Consider the following 23,257-nt stretch of genomic DNA (forward strand, 5'->3'; position numbering starts at 1 on the left):
GGAAAGATGAGCTAGCATTTTGTAACAATAGTAAACCCAGAAGTTGCCATTAAAATCTGTCCAGTTTGCTGTAGTGCTGTGGAAATTTTTGGTTTTGAAGCAATCTCTTTTTACCGTTTTTCTTTTTTGTTCAGGTACATACAGCTTTACTTCTGAAAACCATAGAGATGCTGCTTCACAGACTGTCCCTGCTCAATGTTTAGAAGCTGTTGACTCAAAGATAGTTGTAAGTTCTGCACAACGAAAATCATCTGCCAGATCTTCTACCTTGATTAATATTTTGGGACTTAAGGAGCTGCCCTCAGTAAAGAATTCAGTTACAACCTCAATTTCTGATCCTTGGATACAAAGGAGTTTCTATAAGCCATATAATCCTTCTGATCAAGGTGTTAATTTTTTACGTAAAACATTGTTTTCTTCCTCTCCAGCTGAATCCTCTGAGTCAGATTGCTCCAGCCCAAGCCCCATCATTTTCTTAGATGAAGAAGGGTATCAAAAAAGCTTGAAGGCAAAACTTCAGCTGCCAAAAATTCCAGTAGTAAAAGATGGTATAGAGGATTCAGACTCAGAAGTGAGTGAATTTTTTGATAGTTTTGATCAGTTTGATGAGCTGGAACAAGCCTTGGAAAACTCTTGTAAAATTATTAGGGATCCCATCCTAGGGAATCTTACCCAGAAAAGGAGGACTACACATGAAAAATTGTCTTCTGCAAACATTACAATGAATCCTCAGAAATTCAAGTTTGATTGTCCCACTCTTCCAGCCAATGTAAAGAAGCCAACTCCTCGTAAGCCAGAATCACCGTACAGCAGCATCTTTGAGGTCCCGGATTCCCCTCGGCCGGTTAAAACATCAGCGGAAGAGAATGGAGGCTTCTTCAGCCCCATCCGAACATCGGCCTTCAGCCCCCTGGGGAGTTGTGGTTCTTCCAAATGCTTGTGTCGAATTAATCTTGGTGGTGATGGGACAAGTCAAAGTCACCGTGATGCAGCTTATAACAGTTATTCAGCATATGCTGACAGTGTTTCATGTGAAATACTGGGTTCTGTTTTTTTTTCTGAGTCCTCATCAGAACAAATGTGTGCAGAGAATGATTCAAAACACAAAAGTGTGACTTTAAAAGGGAAGAAGAGGCAAGCTGCAGATCTCAAAATGAAAACTAGTAAGGAACCAGAGAAGCAAACAAAATCTAAACATAAGTCATTAATGATAAGAGATAGCATTCAAAAGTTTGCAACTGAATTGGTTGAAAAAAGTTTTGGCAGTGCATTTAAGGACCTCCAAAAAGGTGTTTCTTCATGCACAAATGCACTTTGCCATTTGGCTTCTAGGTTGACTTCTTCAGTCTTTCAAATGGCCTTCTATGAGATTGGAAGACGTAGAGCAATCTCGCTGAAGGAGCGTGCCATTAATGGCATAGCAAACTTTTTGGTGAGCGAAGCTATAACTGGTGCTTTGAAAGAATTGCATCAGGTAAAGAAACAAATATTTAACAACACTGTTGCACGGTTTGCAGCAGACCTTGCTGAAGAACTTGTGTTTGAAGGAATTATGGAAGTATGCCAGTTTTCATATCCATCAACACCTACTACACAGTCCTCATCATTTGATTATGAAAACAAAGTGGTAAGATCCTATGCCCGAGATTTGTCTGAATCTGTTATTCAGGAGGCTTTTATTGAACTATCTCAGGTTGATGTGATCTTCACAACACAAGCAGCCATTAGTGTTTCCATGGACAATATCAAATATGTAAGTGCAGAAAGTATGTTAGAGTCAACACAGACTTCCACAGTTTCTCCTAATTTCAATGATAGGGTAGCACAAAAGCCAATCCAAGACTCCAAGAAAGAATATACAGTACAGCAAGCTCTATTTTGTACCTCTGGTGTTGTGAGTTCAATACCTGTGCCCTTAGCTGGAAGAGCCCTTTGTCAGCAACAGGTTTCCTCTGATGCTTACAAAGTGAAAGTATCCACTGTTCCAAATGCTGATGACAGTACAAAAATATTCAAAGACTCCGCTCATCCACTTTTCACAAGCAGAACAAGAGAGGAGGAATTCGCTTCTTTCAGAAATATTTATCTAACTTCGGATCACAGTCATAGTATGGAAAGTACTCCATCTGTCTTCTGTAACCAGAATGATACCAAATTAACAAATAATAGATCTGGAATGAACAGTAATTCAGAATTAACAAGTGGGTCAAAAGACATTAATACTTTCTCTGGAACTATGGTAGATATGATAGTAAATGAAGCTTATGAAACCATAACCTCATCTAGAGTAACAAAAGCAGTAGAAGAGTATTCAGATTTTTTAACAAGAAAAGTAATAGATAAAAAGCCTTATGTGCAAGATACTGGTGAAGGCTCCCCCAAGAGCATGTTTGCAGATCATTTAGCCAAGCATGTCATAAAACAATCTGTGGAAGAAAGTAAAACTGTGTTATGCAACACCAGTGAGAGTTTAACATGCAATGTGAGCTCACAGACTTACAGAGATACCAATCGAAAAGAACAATGTGTGATAAAGAAGCAAGAAGCTGAGAAACAAAGTAATGTTTCTATAATTGTGGAACCACAATTGCCTTTGAATAATCCATGTAAATTTCTTACTCCAACTCATTCTGTTCGGTGTATTTCAGAATCTAAAGAGTGTTGTCAGGAGCAAAAAGGAAACAATTTTTCTTCAAAATCACCACCTCCTTGTTCCACCGTAACTTTGGCTAGGCATGTTCTAGAGGACTGTACTGACACAGGAAGCTGTTCAATAACATGCTTAAACAAGCCTTCCAAAAAAACCGATACCCAGAAACTATCAGCAGGAGCTTTGAATTACAGGCAGACTGATTGTCTTCTGCATGCAAATAGCTTTCCTTCAGAGATGTTTGGCAGTGAAGGTGCTTTGCAGATGGAAGAAAAATCAAGCTTGAAACATGGAAATACCTGTTTAATGCCCGATACACCCCCACCGACTCCACTAGTACCATGTCAACGTAGTTCTGAAAGGAACCTAAAAAAACTGTCCAAGAAACTCAAGGGAGAATTGGCAAAGGAGTTTGCGCCTGCAACACCACCTTCTACCCCCTACAATCCATCCACTACCGATTTGTCTGAAACTGAACACGACTCTTTGGAAAATGAGGAATTTATGCTGAAACTCATGTGGTCGCTTTCTGAAGAAGTGGAAAGTAGTGAAGATGAAGATCATTCTGAAATGCCTGTTGAGAAAGAGGTGCATTCAGCAAAAGCAATTCAGTATGCTGATTGCCTAGCTAGTCACATAATTTCAGTAGCAACTGAAATGGCTGCTTCCCATTTAGGTGGTAAAACAAATGAAAGAGTAGATGGCAGGCAGGCTCAGTTAGAAATGCAAAAGAAAAGATGTAGATATGCTGCATTTGTAAATATCCCAGAAGAGACTTGCAGTTCCTTGTGGAATTATGCAGGGGATATGGCAGGAAAAGTCATCAATGAGGCCAAGAAGGTAGTGAAATCAAGGCATTGCAGGCTGTTGAGGTTGAAGCGGGTTAACTGCCAGGTGGATTGCTTTTACATGAGTAAAGGTGATAAAGATGGTAATTCAAAAGAATGGTGTGGCCCAGTACAGGACCAGTGGCTGGGGGAAAGAGATTCACCTGGGCTTCCTTTACCACAAGGTTCAGGCACGACAGGTTTGACTTCCAAGTACCCGAGCTGTGAAAGTGTGACTGATGAGTACGCAGATCATGTTATCCGGGTACTGAAAAGAGAAGGAGGTAACGCTGAGCTGTTAGTGGATCAGTATGCCAGCAGACTTGCTTACAGGTCTATCAAATCGGGCTTGCAACAAGCTGCTAGAAAAACCAAATTCAGATACAGCAGAAAGACATTTCCTGGGCAAAATTCACAGGTAAATGGTAAGCTGGAGCTGATCAAAGCAGGGAATAAAGATGCAGTACAGCAGGTGAAAAGCAGCATTCATCGCTGTGAAGGCCAAATGTTCGAGAGGGGTGTCTGCGCACAGAGAATGGAATGTACAGAGTTGTTGCATTTTTCCGAATCCCTTGCTCACAGTATCACTTGTGATGTCAGGAAGAAACTGAAAATGTCTGGAGCATGTTTGCCAAAGTCTCTTACAGATTCCTGTCTGTATAAAAAGACTGAATTTGATGAAGTCACAGAGGATCTCATTAAAACACAGTTTTCTAGAACATTTCTTCCTTTCTCCCCAGATCATAAACTCTATCATAGTACAGGTAATATAAATGAAAATGGCTACAGTGAAGGTATAATTCAAGCTATAGAACAATATGCTAGGAAAGTAGCAGATGATACTCTAGAAATGAGTTTAGAGTCAGCTGTTCTCCGTGTGGCTGGAAACAGAAAAAATGGGGATAAGCTCTCGTACACTGAGAAACTGTCTCCTTTTTCTGGAACTGTGTGTCGATGCTGCAGTATGAAGGAACATCGGCACTGTACAGAAAGTATGTCCCATCATCTACCTGCACAAGGATCCTGCATTCCAGTGAGGCATTTTCTTCATTCTGGATTGGGTAGTGCCTGTCAAAATTCAAGAGTGTTTCAGCTTGATATTCCCAAAATTCACGTTGATGTAGAACAGAGGACAGTGTTTTCTGACAAGGGGGCTACTGCAGCCGTAGAGAAAGCAGAAGGAGAGCTGAGTTACACAAGTCTGACAGCTGACAGTGGTATTGGACAAGATGGAGTCAGTTTTGCTGAAGGCCTTACTACTGAAATAATGACATCAGCTATGACTAATATTGGTCAGGCAGTTACCATAAGGTAATATTAATTTTCTCTTATTTTTTGCATTTTGTACCAGAAAAAGGATTGTTAACACAACATGTGCTCAGAAGGAATTTTAATATGTATTTTCTTAGAAAGACACACTGTGAATGTTTTCTTTTTTCTTCTTCTTATATTTGAATGACTCAGAACTAGGGAAAAAAAGTTTTTTTTTCACCTATGTGAGCTTGAAATCAAGGATACTATGTATATTAATACACATATGTTCCAGTAGGTGACTAATAAGTGGAACTTTTTGTTTCAACTTCAAAATAATATCTACAGTTGCATATGGTAGCCCTTATAGGTTTTGTTGATATATGAGCCATGACAGAATCCAGGTTTGTTCCCTGTTCATACTTCCTCTTCAACATCTGATGCTGGTCAAATGAGCCATTGCTGTATAGTATGAAAACTTCATTTTTTTTTTTTTTTTATTATGGCTGTGTTGTGATAGTGTCTTTACTACTAGGAAAAAAAAAAAAAAGAAGAAAAAAATAACCTGTTACTGTAAGAAAAAGCAAATTACTAAACCACACTTTAGCTTATAAAATAATAATACAATAATGAAGGAATTGACTTTGAAATTCTTGTGTATTTAGCAAAGAGTAACATATTGTTTCATTTATTAGGTCTATAAATAGGAACTATTTGCCACAATAAATTTGTGGCAAGCAACTGTTTCGCAAAACAGATTGTGCATTTTTTTTCATTCATTTTGAAGTTATAATTATATTGCTACTACTTTTTTTTTTTTTTTTGGAGGGGTATTCCTCACACTGGTTTCTTGAGGGGTATCATGATGAACAATAAATTGATTTTTGGATGTTCAGTGGCTAAAGGCCATAGTAGGACTGAACTAAATTTTTCAAGGTTTGGTATGAAATACATACATACTAACAGCATAAAAGTGCTCTTGAGTATATTGTTGGTCTTTGCATAGCAGGGTTGAGTCTTGATTTGTGATGAGATAAGAAAGTCATGTGGTGATGTTTTTCTATACCTATGGTATCAAAGATGACACTTTATTTAAAAATTCTAATTAGAATATGCCAACAACAAAATGCAGGGTTCAAAGAGATACTGTTTATTATTAAATTTGGGGCAAGGAAGCATTATTAGAATTTTGCTGTGAATTTATAAATGTTTCTTCTCTTGTCATCTAGTGTGTGGTATGTAATGCATATGAGAAACAGCCTTGTGTCATGTAGACAACTGGTGCTGGTATAACAGTAAATAAAAATGGGAAAAATTACCTTTTTTATTACCCTGATGGGTTCCAGTTCAGGAACATATATGTGCAAATTTATGCTCACTGGAGAAAAGTGTTAGGAATGATGTGGTTAAGGTTGCCTTTTAAAATTGTGAATGTTACTGTGGCTGCTTGCTATGTGGGAGTAGGCTGATAATTTTCCTTGAACTTCCTACTGCTTCATATATACATATAGATAGATAATCACAGTGTGCACATGAAAGTTAGTTCATTACTGCATATTCGTGTTTTGTAAGGGGTTTTTTTTGTTGGTTTGTTTGTTTGTTTTAATAAGGAATTCAAACATCTTTAAATGAATTTTTTGAAGTGTCTTCTAATGATTAACTTCTATGGGGTATGGTTGCTTGATTGGTTTTTGGATAAAAAAAAATTAAACTTCCTGAGGGGAAAAATTCTGTAGAAGTCATGCATTGCTATACTTTCTTGAAGGAGAAAAACAAATCTCTTTTTGCAGAAAACTTTCTACAAAATGGAATCCTAATATTTTAGTCACCAGTTTATACTTAAGCACCTTGCCCTCAATTGCAGACCACTTAAGTGCTTGTACTGAAGGCAGGCGAGGGGAAATAGCCAAACTGTCCTAGGGTGAGCAAGTTCAGAAATGGTAAATCTTCTGCTTGACAATTGTGCCTTGATACACAGTCTGCAAGGCTACAGTGACTTCTGTGCTTCATAGCAAATAATATTCCAAATGAGAGAATTCTTTATACCACTCTCTTTGATTTCTAATGAAAGAATTCCAAATAGCAATCCCTGATGTAAGCCTGTTGATGTTTCAGATTAATTTGGTTGCATTATTTCTTGTGTTAAGAATAGGGCAAAAATTAAAGGATTTCCCACCTTTTCCAGTGGAATTTAATGTCTTTGGAATGGGATTAAATTGCTGTGAATGAACTAAAAACAGATCAGCATGAAATGCAGTGATGTTTTTGTCTTAAATTTTTGTTTAGCTCTGTTGGAAGAGAAGGATTTCACTCTGTTGAATCTGTTGTTAGCCAGCAGATGAGTCTTAGTATTGGTGATGATAGCACTGGGAGTTGGTCCAATCTAAGTTTTGAAGATGAACATCCTGATGAGAGCAGCAGTTTTCTTCACCTAAGTGACAGGTAATTATAAAGATGTTAGTCTAGTTAAACAGTTACCTTGACATGAAATAACTTGTCATCAAGTGATATTTCTCCTAGGGTTTGGGGGAGAAGAGATTATTTTCGTGTTCAACACACAATGGCTTTTTTATTAAAAATGGCTCTAATATCATGATTTTGTTTTCTTACAAAATATTGTTGGCCATGAATGTTCATATTCTGTAAAATATATGAAGAGTGCATTGTCATCGATGCCAGGGAATCACATCAAGTAAAACTGTACATATAAAATTTAAGTATTAGCAAAAGATGTAAACATTTAAAAAATTACCACCTTATGTAAAATAGAGCCTGAGAATACAGTTTATAAGTTGTGCTCTATTAAAACTTTAGGTAGTACTTCCAGCATTGCTGAGATTAAAGTATGAGAGACATGCTTGTTTAAGTAATATCTAAATAGGTTATTTGGTACCAGTGTGAAATTACTCAGTTAAATGTCTGCAGTATTTTTCATGTTTTGCTTAACTAAATAATTTAATCAAACAATACTACAATTCATCACTCATATACCTTAATAATTTTGTAAAAGAATCCATTAACTTATATTAGTAAAACATCATCTCTTGAACTAGTAAAAATGATGATGAAAATCTGAGCATAAGGGAGAATATTTGCTATATTGTCAGTTACACAATAAAACACAGATTAGTTGATAAAGGGGAAAAGTATAAAAAAAATTCTGGACCAGTAGTGCCTATGTTGTATTTGTTATTTGTTTACCATTTCCCAAAACAGATGTAAATGAAAAGAAGGTAATTTTTATAACTTGGAAGAAAATCTGTGGCTCATTAGAGGAGGAATGACCTGAGTTAACATGTTAGTCATAGAAGGGGAGGCACAATTTGGATAGTAAGTTGTTGATGGAGGAAACAGGCATGTGCAAATTGATCAGCTGGTGTTACAGAACTAATTGTGGCTTGGTAACAGCATGTGTGTTCATCTGTGTTGCTGAGGTTTATCAGGTGGAAGGAAGGATCTGGGCTTGTTGCCCTGTGCAAACAAAGATAGTCAGGGGGAGATCTGTAACAAGACCAGGTTCAGTAATAATACCCTGTTGTAGTTTAACCCTAGCTGACAACTAAGCCCCACCCAGCCAGTGAGTCACTTCTGCCAAGGTGGGATGGGGGTGAGAATTGAAGAGTTCAAGTGACAACAGTTACGTGGCACAAGCAAAGCAAAACAAGGAATTAATTCACTGCATCCTGTGGGCAGCTCCATTAAGATGAAGAGTATTTAGAGAACTTGCTAGTTAGTTATGCAGGGAAGTGCTTGTGTCTGCTGCTTCTCATGCCTAAATGTGGTGAATGTAGAATTAAAAAGTTCTTGAGCTTTCTCTCTAGCTGATTTGTAGGTATAAGCATGGGTGTAGGCATAGGTTTTTCATCCAGCATCCAGGATGGGTTATAACTCAGAGCAGAAGCCTCTTGCTTTTCTCAATATTCTTCTGATGGCTCTTGTTGAAGAGCTGCATGAACCATTACAGAGTCATTATAATGCCTTTGTCTGTTTGTTGCTTGTTTTGTGGTTACAGGAGTTTATTTTAAAGACTGTTAATTTGGCTGTTAATTAGGAAAAGGTCTCATCCCTTTCTCACACCTCGTTGTAATCATATGATTCAATATATATGATAATTTCAGACCTCTGTAAAGTGCATTGTCTCTTACCTAATCAGAGCAGTAGTGTGCAGAGGTTACTGTGTTAGATTACTAATTCTTTATTCTTTAGTCTGCGGACCAGCACAGCTTTTACTTCTATTTTTGTTTTGCATTTGTACCTTCCAGTGAAAGAGGCACTGTGAGTGCAAAGTATTGATACCAACAGGCTATTTTAAATTTTTTTATACCTGTAATTTAACGATTTTAAGCCAAATTTAATATTTCGTATAAAGTGTGGTAGTCTCACATAACAGCTTGAGAAATGTTTTTACACCAGGATTGCATTCACTGCAAGTTGGTTTCTTCAGAAGCTTCTGCTCTTTAATTTTCTTTTTTCATCTTAACAAGAGAACTCTTTGAATTTTCTTTAGACGTGTATTTTAAATAAGCAATAATGTACTGAATAAGGCACTTGCAACTTCATAAACTTTTTTCATGTTATTTGAATGTGTTTATATTGTAGACTTGCTAACCTAATGTTCACTGTTTTGAAATTGGGATCCAAGCAGGCATGCTGGAGAGCAAGGGACAATGATAGGTGATAATGTTACTGGCAAACACTTGAAAGAGATCAGTGTCTGTCTCTTGATATGTTTTCTTCCACCATGCTGCTGTTTGCCATGAGTGGAAATGAGCTTCAACAGTCACATAAAACTTAGGTGGAGAAAGCATCTTCTTGCAGTTGTTCTCTGCAGTTACTCCACAGCTTCTCATGCCATCTCCAGTAGGCATTCTGCTTTCTTGAAGAATGCTGGATATTTGGAAGTCCTGTTCTTGGAAGGCTTCCAGACATGCTCTGGGGGAGGTATGAAGTTGGGGAATGAGATTTAATCATATGAGTTGCTCAGTGCTGTACTATATTGACAGGTTTAACAAAGTGTCCTATTTATAATGACTGAAATTAACGAGTGTAAGAACATGCTCCGTTTTTTCAGTTCTTTGCATTGGGTTGAATGTAGTCATAGAATAGATGCAGTATTTTTGTGAACTGTGCGTGAAGTAATCTCTTCAGTATTGTTTTCATAGATTTATAAACCTCCTTTTTTTAAAGATCAACTTGCAGAACAATATTAAAAATTTAAAAAAATTTCATTATTCTAGGATTTGCTTCTCATTAGGCTATTGGAGATTGTTACTGGGTTTTTGGAGTGAAATGGAAGGATTTTGTATGTGAAGTTGTCTTCACAATGTATAATATTAACTGTTAGCTGCTCCTTAAGCAAATAATACAGATGTAATCTATTTTCTTATGAGTAATCCTTTTGAAATTGTTAGCTTTTAGAAATAACAAGCAATGTGCTTAGACCTGAGGACAGAACTCCGACAAGTGCTGATCTGAAAAATTAATGAGTACAAATTAATACTTTCACCAATGTACAGAAACCTGCTAGTTTTGCATTATTGTGCACATTGCTGCTCTGGATAGCAGTGAGAGTCATGTTTGTTCATGTTGAACCTTGAAAGTTTCAGTGCTCTTGCATTAAATGTCTTGACAAAAGAGTTGTAAGGAAAATGAAGTTTCTAGATTGAGCTATTGTTCTTTTCTAGTTCAGCTGTCTTTTCTTCTTCTCCTGGCAGTAATGGTAACAGCAGTAGCTGGAGCAGTCTTGGTTTAGAAGGGGATATGTATGAGGAGAATTTATCCTTTCCAACATCAGACAGGTTGGTTGAGTTGAGAAATATAAACCAGATGGATTCCTCATAATTAATGCATGAAATCATCATTTTTGAAAATAAAAATACAGTACATTTTTATGCTGATACATTATTTACACTCTTGTCACTTAATCACAATATGATTTTTTCATTAATTAATCCACCCTGAATGATTAAATTTTTCTGTGCTAAAACTGATTAATGTATTTTGCTTGCAAAAGGGTCCCTTTTTTGCATGTTCTTGCCTGCAGTTTTATAAGTCTTTAGATTTACTTTTTTTCATGCAGACTAGAGCTTGCTTCCTACAGGATTTCGGGTTTTTTTTTCCCTTTAGCTTGTGTAAACTTTCAGAATTGCATAGTAATTGGTTTTTATATACCACTTAGGCTTACCTATAGTTATTCATATCTATGATATAATGTGGCTGAACATTTTCATGTATGAAGCAAAACTATTAAAATCAATAAGTAGCACCTTTAACACCTTTCTTATTTCTCTCTTCTCTCTTCTTTTCCTAAGAGAAAATCTTGTGACATTGATGCTAAGTCTGTTTACAACATGAAATGGTGTGAGAAGCAAAGCTGCTTTTCATGATCACTCCTTAATTCTTTTATGATTTTCTTGTTATTTAACCTTCATTGTAGTAGAAGAATTTACTACGTTTACTGCATATATTGGATTGTATTCATATTTTTGTTTTCTTAATTAAAATACAGTGATGGAACAGAAGATAAAGATGAAGATTCCAAGGATGCTGTAGAAGGTAGTGTCAGTTCCTGCGTATACTAGTGTTGTCCTGTGCACTGTACATTAATTTTTTGTTAATTCTTTGCCTTTGTAGTCTGCAAAACAAGGTGACAACTCTATTATCCCTATTCATCATAATGAATGTCAGTCAAGCATCAGAATGTTTGATTAGTGCCCTACATAATCTACACTGAAATTTGCAGCCTTTGGGAAGTGCTAGTTACTTACTGATGCTTACATGAATTTAATAACATAAGGTAGGGAACTTTGGTCAGCTTGTTGAAAGTGTGAATTTATATGCAGAGCTCAACTTTTTAAAAAAATATTTGTTAAGGAACCATGGCAATGCATCCACATGGCTATGTTCAAAATGCTGAAGAAGTTACTCAAACTGGGCACATTTGTCTTTGGAGAGAGTCATGAAAAACAATAAAAATCTTGGATTTTATGCATTTGCTATTTTCTCTTTCTTCTTAGTGAAGTATAACATAAGGTCTATCCAGAATCTTGTTACAACTTTGTGGTTTGTTAGAAGATCTCTCTGCTCTGATTCCAGTGTGATTGATGTGCCTAGGTTTGTTAACTGAAAACAGCCTGAACACACAGTGTGTGAAGATGGTTTTAAGATGAGCTGATGTTAAACAAGTTGTAACAGAGCTCTTCTTTGTATTGGGTATGTTCTGAAGATAAAATAAGCATTTCCAGAAACCTCTGCCCCTTCCTTACAGAAGATATTCTGCCTTGTTGCACATCTTCAAGTAGTCTTAGTGTAAGCAGAAAGATGTATGGGGTTTTGGTTGATTTGGAGTTTTTTCTCTCTTTTTAAGCTCCTGGAAAATATATATAAGTAACAAACATCTCTTAATTGTATTAAATGAGATGTGACTCCAAGGATATAAGAAAAGAAAGCTATATTAATGAGTATTTATTTTCTCAGAATAATTGTAATTAAAATATTTTCTGCTCTGTAAGTTTCATCTGATTTATCAGTATGTTTTTGTTTTCTTTTGGTCTCAACTTTAAAAAGTTCTGGCATCTCAAATATTCGAATTGCTCAATTAGGATAATGATTGGATTTTTTTCTTTATGTGGTTTAGGTGTTACCTACTGTCTGTAGTGCAGTAGACTGCTCTATATTGTATTGAGGATTTTCTAGTGAAATTTTTCCAGTGTAAGCTCCTCACTTCTCAGTATTGTTTTGAAAAGGCTCTTTCTGTTGTGCAATTGTAGGACAGTTTAAACAGTGTGCTGGATAGAACACTTTGTACCTCGTCTTGTACATTTGGAAGTTCTGTTCATGTCATACCTGGAAATGTCTAGCTTTTTCTAAGCTAAATATGCTTTAGTCACCAAAGAATTTGAATCAAATCCTTATTATCAAATGTGCATCTATTTTATAAGTCAAAAAAATGTACTAAAATTTCCTAGCAGTGTTACCACAATGTTTTCTACCCATTGTCATTTTTTTTTTTTAAATTGTTCTTCCTCCTATAAAGAAGTTAAATTTTGGGGCCCCTAGACAAATAATCTGTTATCCACTGAAAGCACTGTTCTGTTCTATAGTTTTGCTAGTTAATTTTCTCTTGTTTTTACTTCTGGGGAACCTGTTTCAACTTGCTTGACTTTGCCTCTTGGGAATGAATACCTTATATACCTCAATTTTCATAACCTTAGCTGGAAGAGTATTGAGACTGAGGTAAACTCAACATGAATATATGTTTTTGTTGCTAATATAGTCCACGTTTCTAGAGTCAAGTTCAGTAGTCTGGAAGCAGTGACTCCAGCTTGAAGAGCACTACAACATGCCTAGTTGTTCCTGAGAGTGTGACAAAGGATCTCTGTGGTTGCTGGATACAGAAACTCAGTTTGGGAACAGAAGTGGACAATACTGTAGTTTCTAAGTGTTATTAACACAACTACTCTTGCAATGCTGTAAAAGTTTTGGAACTTATGCTGTAAAAGAAATGTTGAGAAACTGGATATGCCTCAGTAAAACCAGTAGTATATTTTGGAAAAGTTCAAGAGGCAGTCTGATCAGTGCAGAAAAGAACTCAGAAATACACACTTCTTAAAATGAATTAGATGAAGGCATGGCAAAAATAGCAGCTGGAAATGGAAGGAGCTGATGGACCATGTGAGAGCCATTGCTGTACACTTTATGAAAGTCTATGCTAAATATCTTGGCATTTGGAGTATACATTATAGTTTAGGTATCTTTTAATATGTAGCTATGTTTGCACACAGTTGGAAATGAGATAAGCAGTAATGCTTATTTTTCCTAATGGGAAAATTCTGAAATGCTTGAGACCAATTAGTTTTTTCCTTACATATTATCTGTGTATACTAAATCAAGGGTTTTTTTAGATAATACAGTCTATAAACAGTGAATTACAGAGTTGTTTTTTTTTAAACAATTTGAATCTATAGGTTTGCTTATTTTATATTTAATATTAGGTTTGGAGCAAGTGCGAAAGACTTTATCAATAATGAATATTGATCTGGAACCAAATCTAGTGGACCCACAGCTCCGAGCAGCACTCCAGTGGCTGGCAGCTTCTGAAACAGAGGTGTCTGATCTTCACTTCCGCGACACTGCTGCAAGGGAATTCGTCTTCGTAAGTACTCTGGTGTGATGGGTGGTGGGAAAGGGGAAGGATTTCCTTGACTTCCATTTGCTGTGATATACCAGCTGCTATTACTTCATTTGCTGTTCACTGCTGAGGAAAATCATTATTTAAATCCTGGGAGGTCAAAGTGGAACAGCATGTTTTGCCTCTGTCTATATCATACATAAACCAGTATTCACAAAAGCTTATTGTTTCACTACTTCACTTACAAGTGGTTTACTCCAAAAAGGATGTGATTATGTCATTTCTGTTGGATGAAAATTATACTTTTTCAAGCAATTTTTACTTAATATTTAATTGTTTATAAATTGTATCTTTCTGAGAACTTGGTCATGCAGTTTTTTTCTAACTTAATGTGTTCTGCTTAGGGTTGGGTTTTTTTGTTTTGGTTTGTGGGGGTTTTTGTTTGCTTATATTTTGTTGGTTTTGTTTTTTGTTTTTTTTTTAGTAGCAAAGATGCATTTTCTTGTGAGAAAGAAGTTTAGTTTTGAAGTAAATATTATGTCTTTATTCTGTAAGCTACTAAACCCAAAACTATTATAAAGAACTCTCACTAAGATTGTTTTATTCTTGGGTGCCTTTACTTTTGTTTTATTAATCAAACTTTCAAAGAACCGGGTATTAGCAATTTGAGTGTCTTTGGAAAGGCTCAGTATTTTGGTATGAATACTGTCCTGAGTATTTCCATCAGAAACACATGAGAGAAACGTATTATTTCAATAAATCATAAAACTGATTCTATCATGGCTGCACACCAAACTACACATGATATCTGGATTTTCTTACATTAAACCTATATTTTTTAATCAACAGTTAACATTACCTTGTTATGGAAAGGCTAACTTAATAGATATATAGGCATTGTCTGTAATGAGGTTCATAGGAATGGTAATTATAAAATATTTGTATTTTGTAACCTGATAATGTGAAAAACTGTTAATGTGATGCCATTAATACCATTTAACAATTAAGATCTTGGCAAAATTACTTACTGTACTTACCAGTATATTAAGGAAGAAAAAGCTTGCTCTCAGTTCTCAAATTTAGTATTGACTCTTCAGCTTGGGGCTTTCCAAAGCTTACATCATAATTTCAGGAGAAAAGTGGAGTTACTGGGAGGTAAAGGTCGGTATGACAAAACAGACTCCCACAGCTGGATGGATGTGTGCACTGACGGTGCTTACTTATTGGAGACTTGTGGTAAGAATGTGAAAGGTGCCTGGACACCAGTCCAGATCATACCTGGTCTGCATTCTCCTGAGAGAGGCTCCTGCCTTCCTCACACACAAAGAGAATGATAATTTTGGAATGTTTTTCTGCCTATGTAATTGTATGGAAAGTGTATTCAATTTTGAGAGTAGGAAGTTTTGCATTCTTTTGAAATAACCCAGAAAGTTTGGAAATGTTATTTTGGCATATAGCAATATATGCCCTGTGCTCCTTTTCTGGACCTTGGTATGTTTGCTTTAGAATTATTTCAGGAATATATTTGGCTGTACATTAGTTCTGACAGAGTGGACTTTGTGCTTCTGTAAACTGGAAGGCAGTTTGAGAATACTTTTCTCCATTTCTGTACTATTTGAAATTGTTGGGTTTATTCCTTATATTAATGTTTCTTCTTTGTTACTGTTTATAAGTGCCTTAACACAAAGAAAATACATTTTCTGTTCTCACATGCTTGGCTGAGCATTCTCTGAGGGTTGTTGAAGTTTTTTTTCAACAAGGCAGGGTTAAGGATAACAGTCATTCTCACCTCATGAAGTTTTTTGCCTTCTCTTGAAGATCTGTTCATCTGTTTCATGCTTATTGCAAATACTCAAGTAGAATAGTGGTAGAACCCACAAGTGTTAATAATAATTTATTTTCTGTGTATCTGAGACACATGTATCTAACAATATAATATGAAAGACACAAAAGAGATGGCAGGCACCTATTTTTTAAATTTTTCCATGAATCTCTCATTCTTTGGCCAGCTCTGAGTTAAGGGACTAAAGAGCTGTGGTGCTGAGATTTGAGACAATGCTCCAGGACACACAGGAAAGATATTAACTGGCTGTGCATCTGAGTGTGACATCAGCTACCTTAACAAGAGGACATACCAAGAAGAGCACTCTGAAAAATAGCAATGTGCCCTCCTAAAAAATGATAGTATTTTTCTGCTTGACACTTCAGTCATAAATTGATACTGAGTTGACACTTGAATGTAAGACCTTCGGGGCAGGCAGTAGTCATACAGTCCTGAAAATGCTACAGTAGTTAATTGTTTCAGTTAGTTATATAGATTATTTTCAGTTGTCCAGATGCGGTTATGTTAAAATAAATTGAAATTTTGTTTCCCTCCCCGGAGGCAGAGAATGATTACCTGGTTTTTATTCCATCCCACTTCCCGGTTGGAATGTTCTCCGGCGAGGACCGAATTAAATTGGAAATAGTCCTTCCCGGCTCCTGTAAAGCTGAGCCAGCCCCTCCAGGGGGCGCTGCAGCCCAGCGGGAATCCATGGCCGCGATCCTGCCCCTCGGCAGCCGGGCCTGGGGCGTCTCCTGGGGACCCTCGGGAGTTTCCGCGGCTTCCTGGGGAGCCCGCCGGGGCTTGGAGCTCATTGGAAACAGCCAGCTGCTGTACAAGCACTTGGTGCGCTCTGGAAGGCAGGAAAGGCTTGTGTTAGCTGATCGCAGCAGGGTAATGAGCCGCTGATGTGATGTGGCTGCAGAAAAGGCAGAAGTGCTCCTGGCGTGCATCAGGCAGGGTGTTACTTGCTGCAGCTGGGTATGAACTCTTACTTAAGGGTACTTGTTATGCTCAGCAAGGCAGATAGATATTAAATACCTATGTATGGAACAATATACATTTGTTAGGAGGATAACAAGAAACCAGTGAATTAGAATAGATAGTTCTTGATTTCTTTGAGATGCCTGACAATGCGGATATGCAAGTGCCTGGATTAGAAAATAATATGTATTCCATTTTTAATGAGACCGTACCTACCTGTTTTAAGATTTCTATTTTGAGTAAACTCTAATATTTCACTTCTCTGGCAGTAAGAAACAGATTGGTCATCTAAAGAAAGAGTGAGGTTAAATCTAAAATTAAAATTTAGGTGCCAGTTCTGTAGTTCTACCATGGTGGAAAACTTACTTGAACTGAATTTTTGTATTGTATTTGCTGAAGTAGTTATTTGGACATTAGCCACACTTTCCTCCGGCAGAGGAAAGAAAAATGTCCATTCTTTTATAAACCAACAAACATCATTTACAAAATTGCATGTTGTAGACTATAAAACTCCTACTTCCTGTGCTCTGCTTTAAAATTCACAGAAATAACTATAGATTTCAGTCTCTTCTTATATAGAAAAGATGTCCTTAATTTCCACTGAGAAAGGTTTCCAGAGTTCAGAATAAATTATGCTCAAGATTAGAGAGAATTTTTTGCTTGTTCAAGTTAATGGTTTTCTCAAGAAGTTAATTGTTTGATACATGTTTTTATGCCCCTGTTCTTTCTGTCAGTTCTATCACTTGCCTTGTTGCAGTCAGAACATCAGCTAGGTAAAGAAGCAGGGAAAGATTGTCTTACTTTTTATTTTTTTTAGAACTTTATATTGCAATCTGACAGGTCTCATAGTTGAAACTATATAAGTTTTTAATTTTGTAGCTGTGAAAAATATTTCCCTGAACACTGTGTATTACTTTTTTAAAACTTAATATATGGAATGTCTTGGTAGGGACTATAAAAGGGGGTAAAAATTTACAGCTCCAAAGAATAAGTAGGGTGTCTAAACTGTGTTTACAAAATTCAGCATTGACAGGTGTCCAGAAAGCTACAGAGAATACTTTGTTTGTGTGGGTATTTGTTTATTTATTTAAACTAAAATGGTTAGGTTTTTTATTCCTGGGCAAGCTGTCAAATTCGTTCTTTCCTTAGGGTAGGTTTTCTTACACATATAGTTGAGCTGGACACATCAGCAATGGAAGATTTTTTTCTTTGGATCCTGGGGGGAAAAGAAATGTTTTCAGCTACACTGATCTCTGCTCCTGAGTAGTAGTTTAACTTAATCATCACCTTTTCATCTTCCCCAAGATGTTATAATTTCCCAACTCTGAAGAAACTGTTTTCATTGAGGGTAGTGTCTGTGCCACCCCAACCACACTATATGTTGTGAAAGGAAAATCCACATCCTTTTATTAAGACAGAGTTTTGTGTTTTTATAAATGCATTATTGGCATGGGAGGGGTGGCAAATGTCTTAATCTTGTGTTCAGAATTTCCTGTTTTCTGCAGTCTTGATGAACCACAGCCCTCATACCTGTGGCACCACATAATTTGAAAATGGTGCTCCCTCTAGAAGAAAGATTTGTGAAGACTGCCTTAAAGAAAAATGCTTGATTATTGCGGAAGTTTTTGTTTTTATAGATGTGGGAATAATGATTAACTCATTAAAACTGATCTCTTATGACCTAATGTTTCAAGAATAACTTCTGTAACTTAATCAGGATGTCCCAGACATAATATTTTACTTTGTGTTCCCCTGATTCTCCTTTAGCTTTCCAGAAGACTGAGAGAAAGAGATTGGAAAGTTGGAGATCTCTTGCAAGCAGTGCTGAAATATTGTGAAATGATAGAGACGGCATCTGATGGAGAGCAACCTCTGAGTAAATCTTTGGTCAGTTGGCTTCTGGAAAATGTCTGAAAAATCCAAAGATGCAACACTCTTCACTTCATTCCTCTTCTGAAAGGAGATAGAAGGAACACAGATGTGTAAAGTAAAATTCAATTAGTGAATGTTTAAGTAATAGTCAGCATTAAAAGACTTTGAGGTGAAAGTCAAAATAGCTGTGCTGTGCTTTGTGATACTGTGCACATGGTATGTTTATTCAGTCCATAGTCAGTGTTGTCCACCCATGCATAAATTGTATTTACTGCTGTGTCCATACCACTGAGATATTTATCAACAACCCTTGTTTATCAACATCCCTTGATCATAGTCCACAGGAGACAGTCTCAGACATGATATTCAGGATTCCCCTTGTGCCAGGATAGCTCTTTCTCCCACTCCTATGTATGCTATATTCACAGCAGGACTAAGAGCACTGATTTCAGCAAGAATCTGCTCTGCAATACTTTGCTGCAGACAGTGGAAAAATTATTTATCTTGGTCAGGTGTTACATGCCCCAGAGCAGCATTGCCAGGAAGGAAATTGTGACCTGCCCAAGGAGCCCCTTAATACAGCCTGGTTTCATAGCTGCCGTTATCAGTTTTAACTTTATGTCTGCTCTGAAATGGCTGAGGTGCAAATGCATGAATTTGTTGACTCCTATAGAACTGGTAACTTCTGGCAGAAGGTCAGAGGGAGAAGTTGAGCATAATTTCGTATGTAATTCTTCAGCAAGGTTTCCTGAAGCTTGCCAATCAGATTTAAATTGCTAAATTTTTTACTGAGGCTTTTTGTATGCAGATACTTCTATGACACTAGTTCTGTGTCAAAGAATTTGTACATTAGTCTCTCATGCAGATGTGTTAAAAGTAGAAGATAGAAATTTCTGAGGATTTTGGCCATCTTCTTGAATAGTTTTAATTCTTTATTTCAAAGCAGCCACGTATGAATTTTCTTTTCATGAATAAAGAGTTTTGTTAGTCAGCACAGAAATGTTTAGCAAAGAAAGCTAATAAAAATGTAAAGGGGAAATTTCTTGCAAATACAGTTTTCATTTTTGTTAACTACCTTCACTGAGTGTTTTTCAAAGGCACTTTTAATAGAATATTTTTAGCAGTCTTGTCAGGTTTCTCACCAGTGCTGCTGATTTGCCTTTCTGTCGGAAGGAAAATCTGAGCCTTCACTTATCCTGTGGTTTGAAAATGTTTTTGGGATATGTTTTTTATATATCCTTTGAGAGAAAAAGGCACGTGCTAGTGATTACCAGGTTGCCACCTAAAACTTGACAAATAATCATAGAGTGTTACTGATTTTGGATGAACAAAAAAATCTTAATAGCTTTTTCACAGAAAAATATACTGTTGATATGGTGCACAGTTTTGTGATCCTGAACAAGGAGAGATATGTCTCTCCAAATCTATTCCTGATTTTTAATGGCATATCTACAATTCTGATTACCCCTACCCCACCTGCTGTGAAGTGTCACACTGGTAAACTGAAGAGCACTGCTCTTGCAGTGTCTTTGTGTTTCAGGAAAGCATTCCACTGGCCTCTTTGCAGACACATGGTTGGTTTTAGTCCTCTTTTTTTCATCTGGATTTCTGCCTTGGATCTCACAAAGTTCACCTTTCTCACAGAGCCAAAGATTTTTCATGTTTTTGTATATGCACATACCTGTGTTCACACAGGTGAACACACACAGGTTTGTTTATCTGTATGTGTAGGAGATCTCACCACTGTGAACTCCAGGTGCAAACTTCTACCAATAATTAAAATTACATTACGCTCAGTTTATTTCCTTACTTCATATATAATTTCATTGATTGAAAAATTAATGTATGTGACAAAAAGACCAAAATCCACTTCAAGATCTTTTATATTGTTATAGGTAATGTAATCCAGGCATCAGGAATGTTTTTTCTCCAGAGCCCAAAGCATGTCAGGGGAAGTTATTTAATTCCTATATTTGGAAGATAGTTCTAGTAGCAAATATTTTTTAAGAATTGTACAAAGATTGTCTGGATTTTTTTTTTCTTCCTCTCCCAAAACCCCTGTATTCCTTTTCCCTTTTTTTTTTCCTTTTTAAGGTTGATTTTCAATATTGTTTTAGACAAGAATTTGAAATAATTTCCCTAGCTATAACACCTTCCCCTTAACACAGCAATAATATACTTGTACAAATTTACTTATAAAATTGAAATGTCAAGGAAATAAAATGCTAAAAGCAGTGCCTCATTAATAGATTTTTCTCACCAAGTAGAATTTCAGGACATTAGGGTACAGTATAGTAAAGTGTTTCTGTACAGTGAGAAACATATTGAAGGTATTGCAAATGTACAAAATCATATCTTTAAAAAAACCTACAAAACCAACAAAAAACACTGCAGGAATAGCCATTTTTTAAACTCATTTATTCCAATCCAAGTATGATAGGTTTTGTTAACTTGGTGAAGTGCTTTTGCATTTCAATTAATTTTTTGGAGAATGGCAGAAGATTGAGCCATTCACAAAGCTTACAACTATTCATAAAGTTAAGTGGGCAACAGTTGAACTGAATTTTTTTTTTTAATATATGGAGTCCTGTTTTCAGACTGGATCAAATATGTTGTATAACTATTGATTGGTGTTACATTAAGGAAGAAATGGTTTTATTATCCTCTGAGGAAAGTAGCATAGTTGCCAAATTTTCATGAGAAAAATGTTATAAAATACTTCATTTTTACTGAAAACAAGCCAAAAAAATCCAAACCAGTTTTCTACAGAAATTGTTTTAAATTTTTTCGGAATGACTTGACTTTCCTCCTTCTGTATGAAGTTAAAAAGCATTAATCTAACCTGGCAAAATTATTAAAATTTAATAATTTTAATAATATTTGAAAACCATACTCTGACGGTATCTAACTGGTACTGTCTGCCATATTAGTGAGAAAGCTGTTCCTTGCTAATGCAAGGAATTAAATTACACTTTTACTGAGTTTGTTTAAAACTCCTGACCACAAATACAGAAACACAAGTGAAAACTGTAAAAACATGAAGGGCCACATTCTGGTCCCTTTAAAGCATACAGCTATGCTGTATAAACAAACATAATAAAGGAGAGTTTGTTTCATTTTGCATTTTTTCTGTATGGGAAACCCTGGTAATTTAATTTTTATGTTGAGGAAAATACAGACTAGGATGTTATTGTTTCAGAACTCACCCAAACACTTTATAAATACATTTGGTGTTCTAAAAATTGGAAGTGTTGTGATGTTTTGTAAGATTCTATAGAAAACGCATTTTGAGAAACAGTCCCTCTGTAAAGCAAGTTAGAAGTGGCCATACTTAAAACTAGTTTAAACATTCAGAACAGGGTGCATAAATAATATAAAGTATGCATAAAGCCTTAAATAAAACCAGAACAAAACTCAAACCCATATTCTGAAATTAAAGGATTTGCTGTCTCAAAACAAGGATGTGAAAAGGCAGCTCAGACAATGTACATGAATGCAATTTCTGTAGTATCTTTGTTCTTGAGTTTTAGAAGATTGTGTAAACTTTTTAGAAAAAAGCCAACCAAAACCCAGAAACCCACATTCCGAGACTAATTAGGTCTCCCAAAAATGGTATCAGATTTTGGGTGTTATATTTTCTAATGTAACTTTGTCTGGGACCTTTTCTATGAAGAAAGACAAATTGTTGGAGATGGGAACACAGTGAGTAGTCAACACCTGCGCAAACCCCCGTAGTTCTAGACAGTCAATTTGCAAAGAAAAATACAAGATTCGGGAATGATTTTGATTGTAAGAAATTTGGCTTTTCAGCAAGAGCCACTACTGTCAAGCATTTACTGTACTTGAGCTCTGAAGAGGCAGGTACAGAGCCCAGCCACTGTAGTCACTTTATTTTGTACCATCTGTACATTCCTGTTGTATAGCTGGTGTTGTAGTTTTAGAGGGCCTTTGTTCTAATGTCTGAACAGTATTTAATAATGAAATTTATTATAATTTGCTGGAACTGCTGCTTATTTGTGCAGTGTTACAGTATTTCACAGCCCAGTTAGTGATGCAGTTGTATACCAAAAGCAGTTTGAATAACTAAATGTTTATGTAATTGTACTCAATGAATATGAAGGTCTTGTACTGTATAATGGTGACAAGTTTTGCCATTTTAGTAATTTAACTATATTCAGTTTTCAGATTATGAACTCCAGGTTGCACTAAATTCGTCCCTGTTTTAGCAGTGGCTTAAAATAAAACACATTTCACTGGCTTCAGGAGTGCTGTCGTTTCTTGTAAATGCATGGAATATTGTTTTTCTTTTCAGTGAACACAGCTAAGAGTGGTCTTGGTCACTGGCTGTGTGAGGAAGGCACTTGAGGGAGGGTGTAGTAAATAGTGCATCAGTAGATGGCATACTTCTTACAGAGTTAAATTGGAGTCCTGAAAGGGGTGAGGACCCTGCTTTACTGACTTTGGATTGAAAGGTGAGCCCACAGTTCCGCTGACATGCAGTAAATTGTCACATGGACTCTACTCACCTCACAAGGGGGATGTAAGAACCAGTCAGCTGTATCTTGCCTGGAAGCTGGGTTAGTAAGGTTGCCTTGATATTTCTGTGTGGACTGAGGTTGCTTTGTCCAATATTTGGGAAACTAGCTTAGAACTCAGCTTTAGTCTTTTGGACAAATCCAAGTATATTCTACTAGTGAAAATGTATGAAACAGGACATTTCA

General features: G+C 36.3%; 1 protein-coding gene across 8 annotated transcripts in view; it reads left to right on the forward strand.

Annotated features, from left to right (window-relative positions):
- The window catches only part of AKAP11 (A-kinase anchoring protein 11), a 43,366-nt gene extending 20,572 nt beyond the window's left edge, over positions 1-22,794 (forward strand). For 3 of the 8 annotated variants that reach the window (XM_030272070.4, XM_030272081.4, XM_072928735.1), the window contains exons 7-12: positions 135-4,788; positions 7,015-7,170; positions 10,443-10,526; positions 11,237-11,283; positions 13,722-13,882; positions 18,432-22,794. In XM_030272070.4, coding sequence (XP_030127930.4) covers positions 135-4,788; positions 7,015-7,170; positions 10,443-10,526; positions 11,237-11,283; positions 13,722-13,882; positions 18,432-18,578 — 5,249 coding nt within the window. In that variant the 3' untranslated portion in view covers positions 18,579-22,794. The remainder of the gene's footprint in view (positions 1-134; positions 4,789-7,014; positions 7,171-10,442; positions 10,527-11,236; positions 11,284-13,721; positions 13,883-18,431) is intronic. The other 5 variants (XM_072928745.1, XM_072928748.1, XM_072928750.1 and 2 more) reach the window with 5 other exon arrangements.
- Positions 22,795-23,257: the final 463 nt, after the last annotated feature.

This window comes from Taeniopygia guttata, chromosome 1 (genome assembly GCF_048771995.1).
Source record: "Taeniopygia guttata chromosome 1, bTaeGut7.mat, whole genome shotgun sequence".
Lineage (NCBI taxonomy): Eukaryota > Metazoa > Chordata > Aves > Passeriformes > Estrildidae > Taeniopygia > Taeniopygia guttata.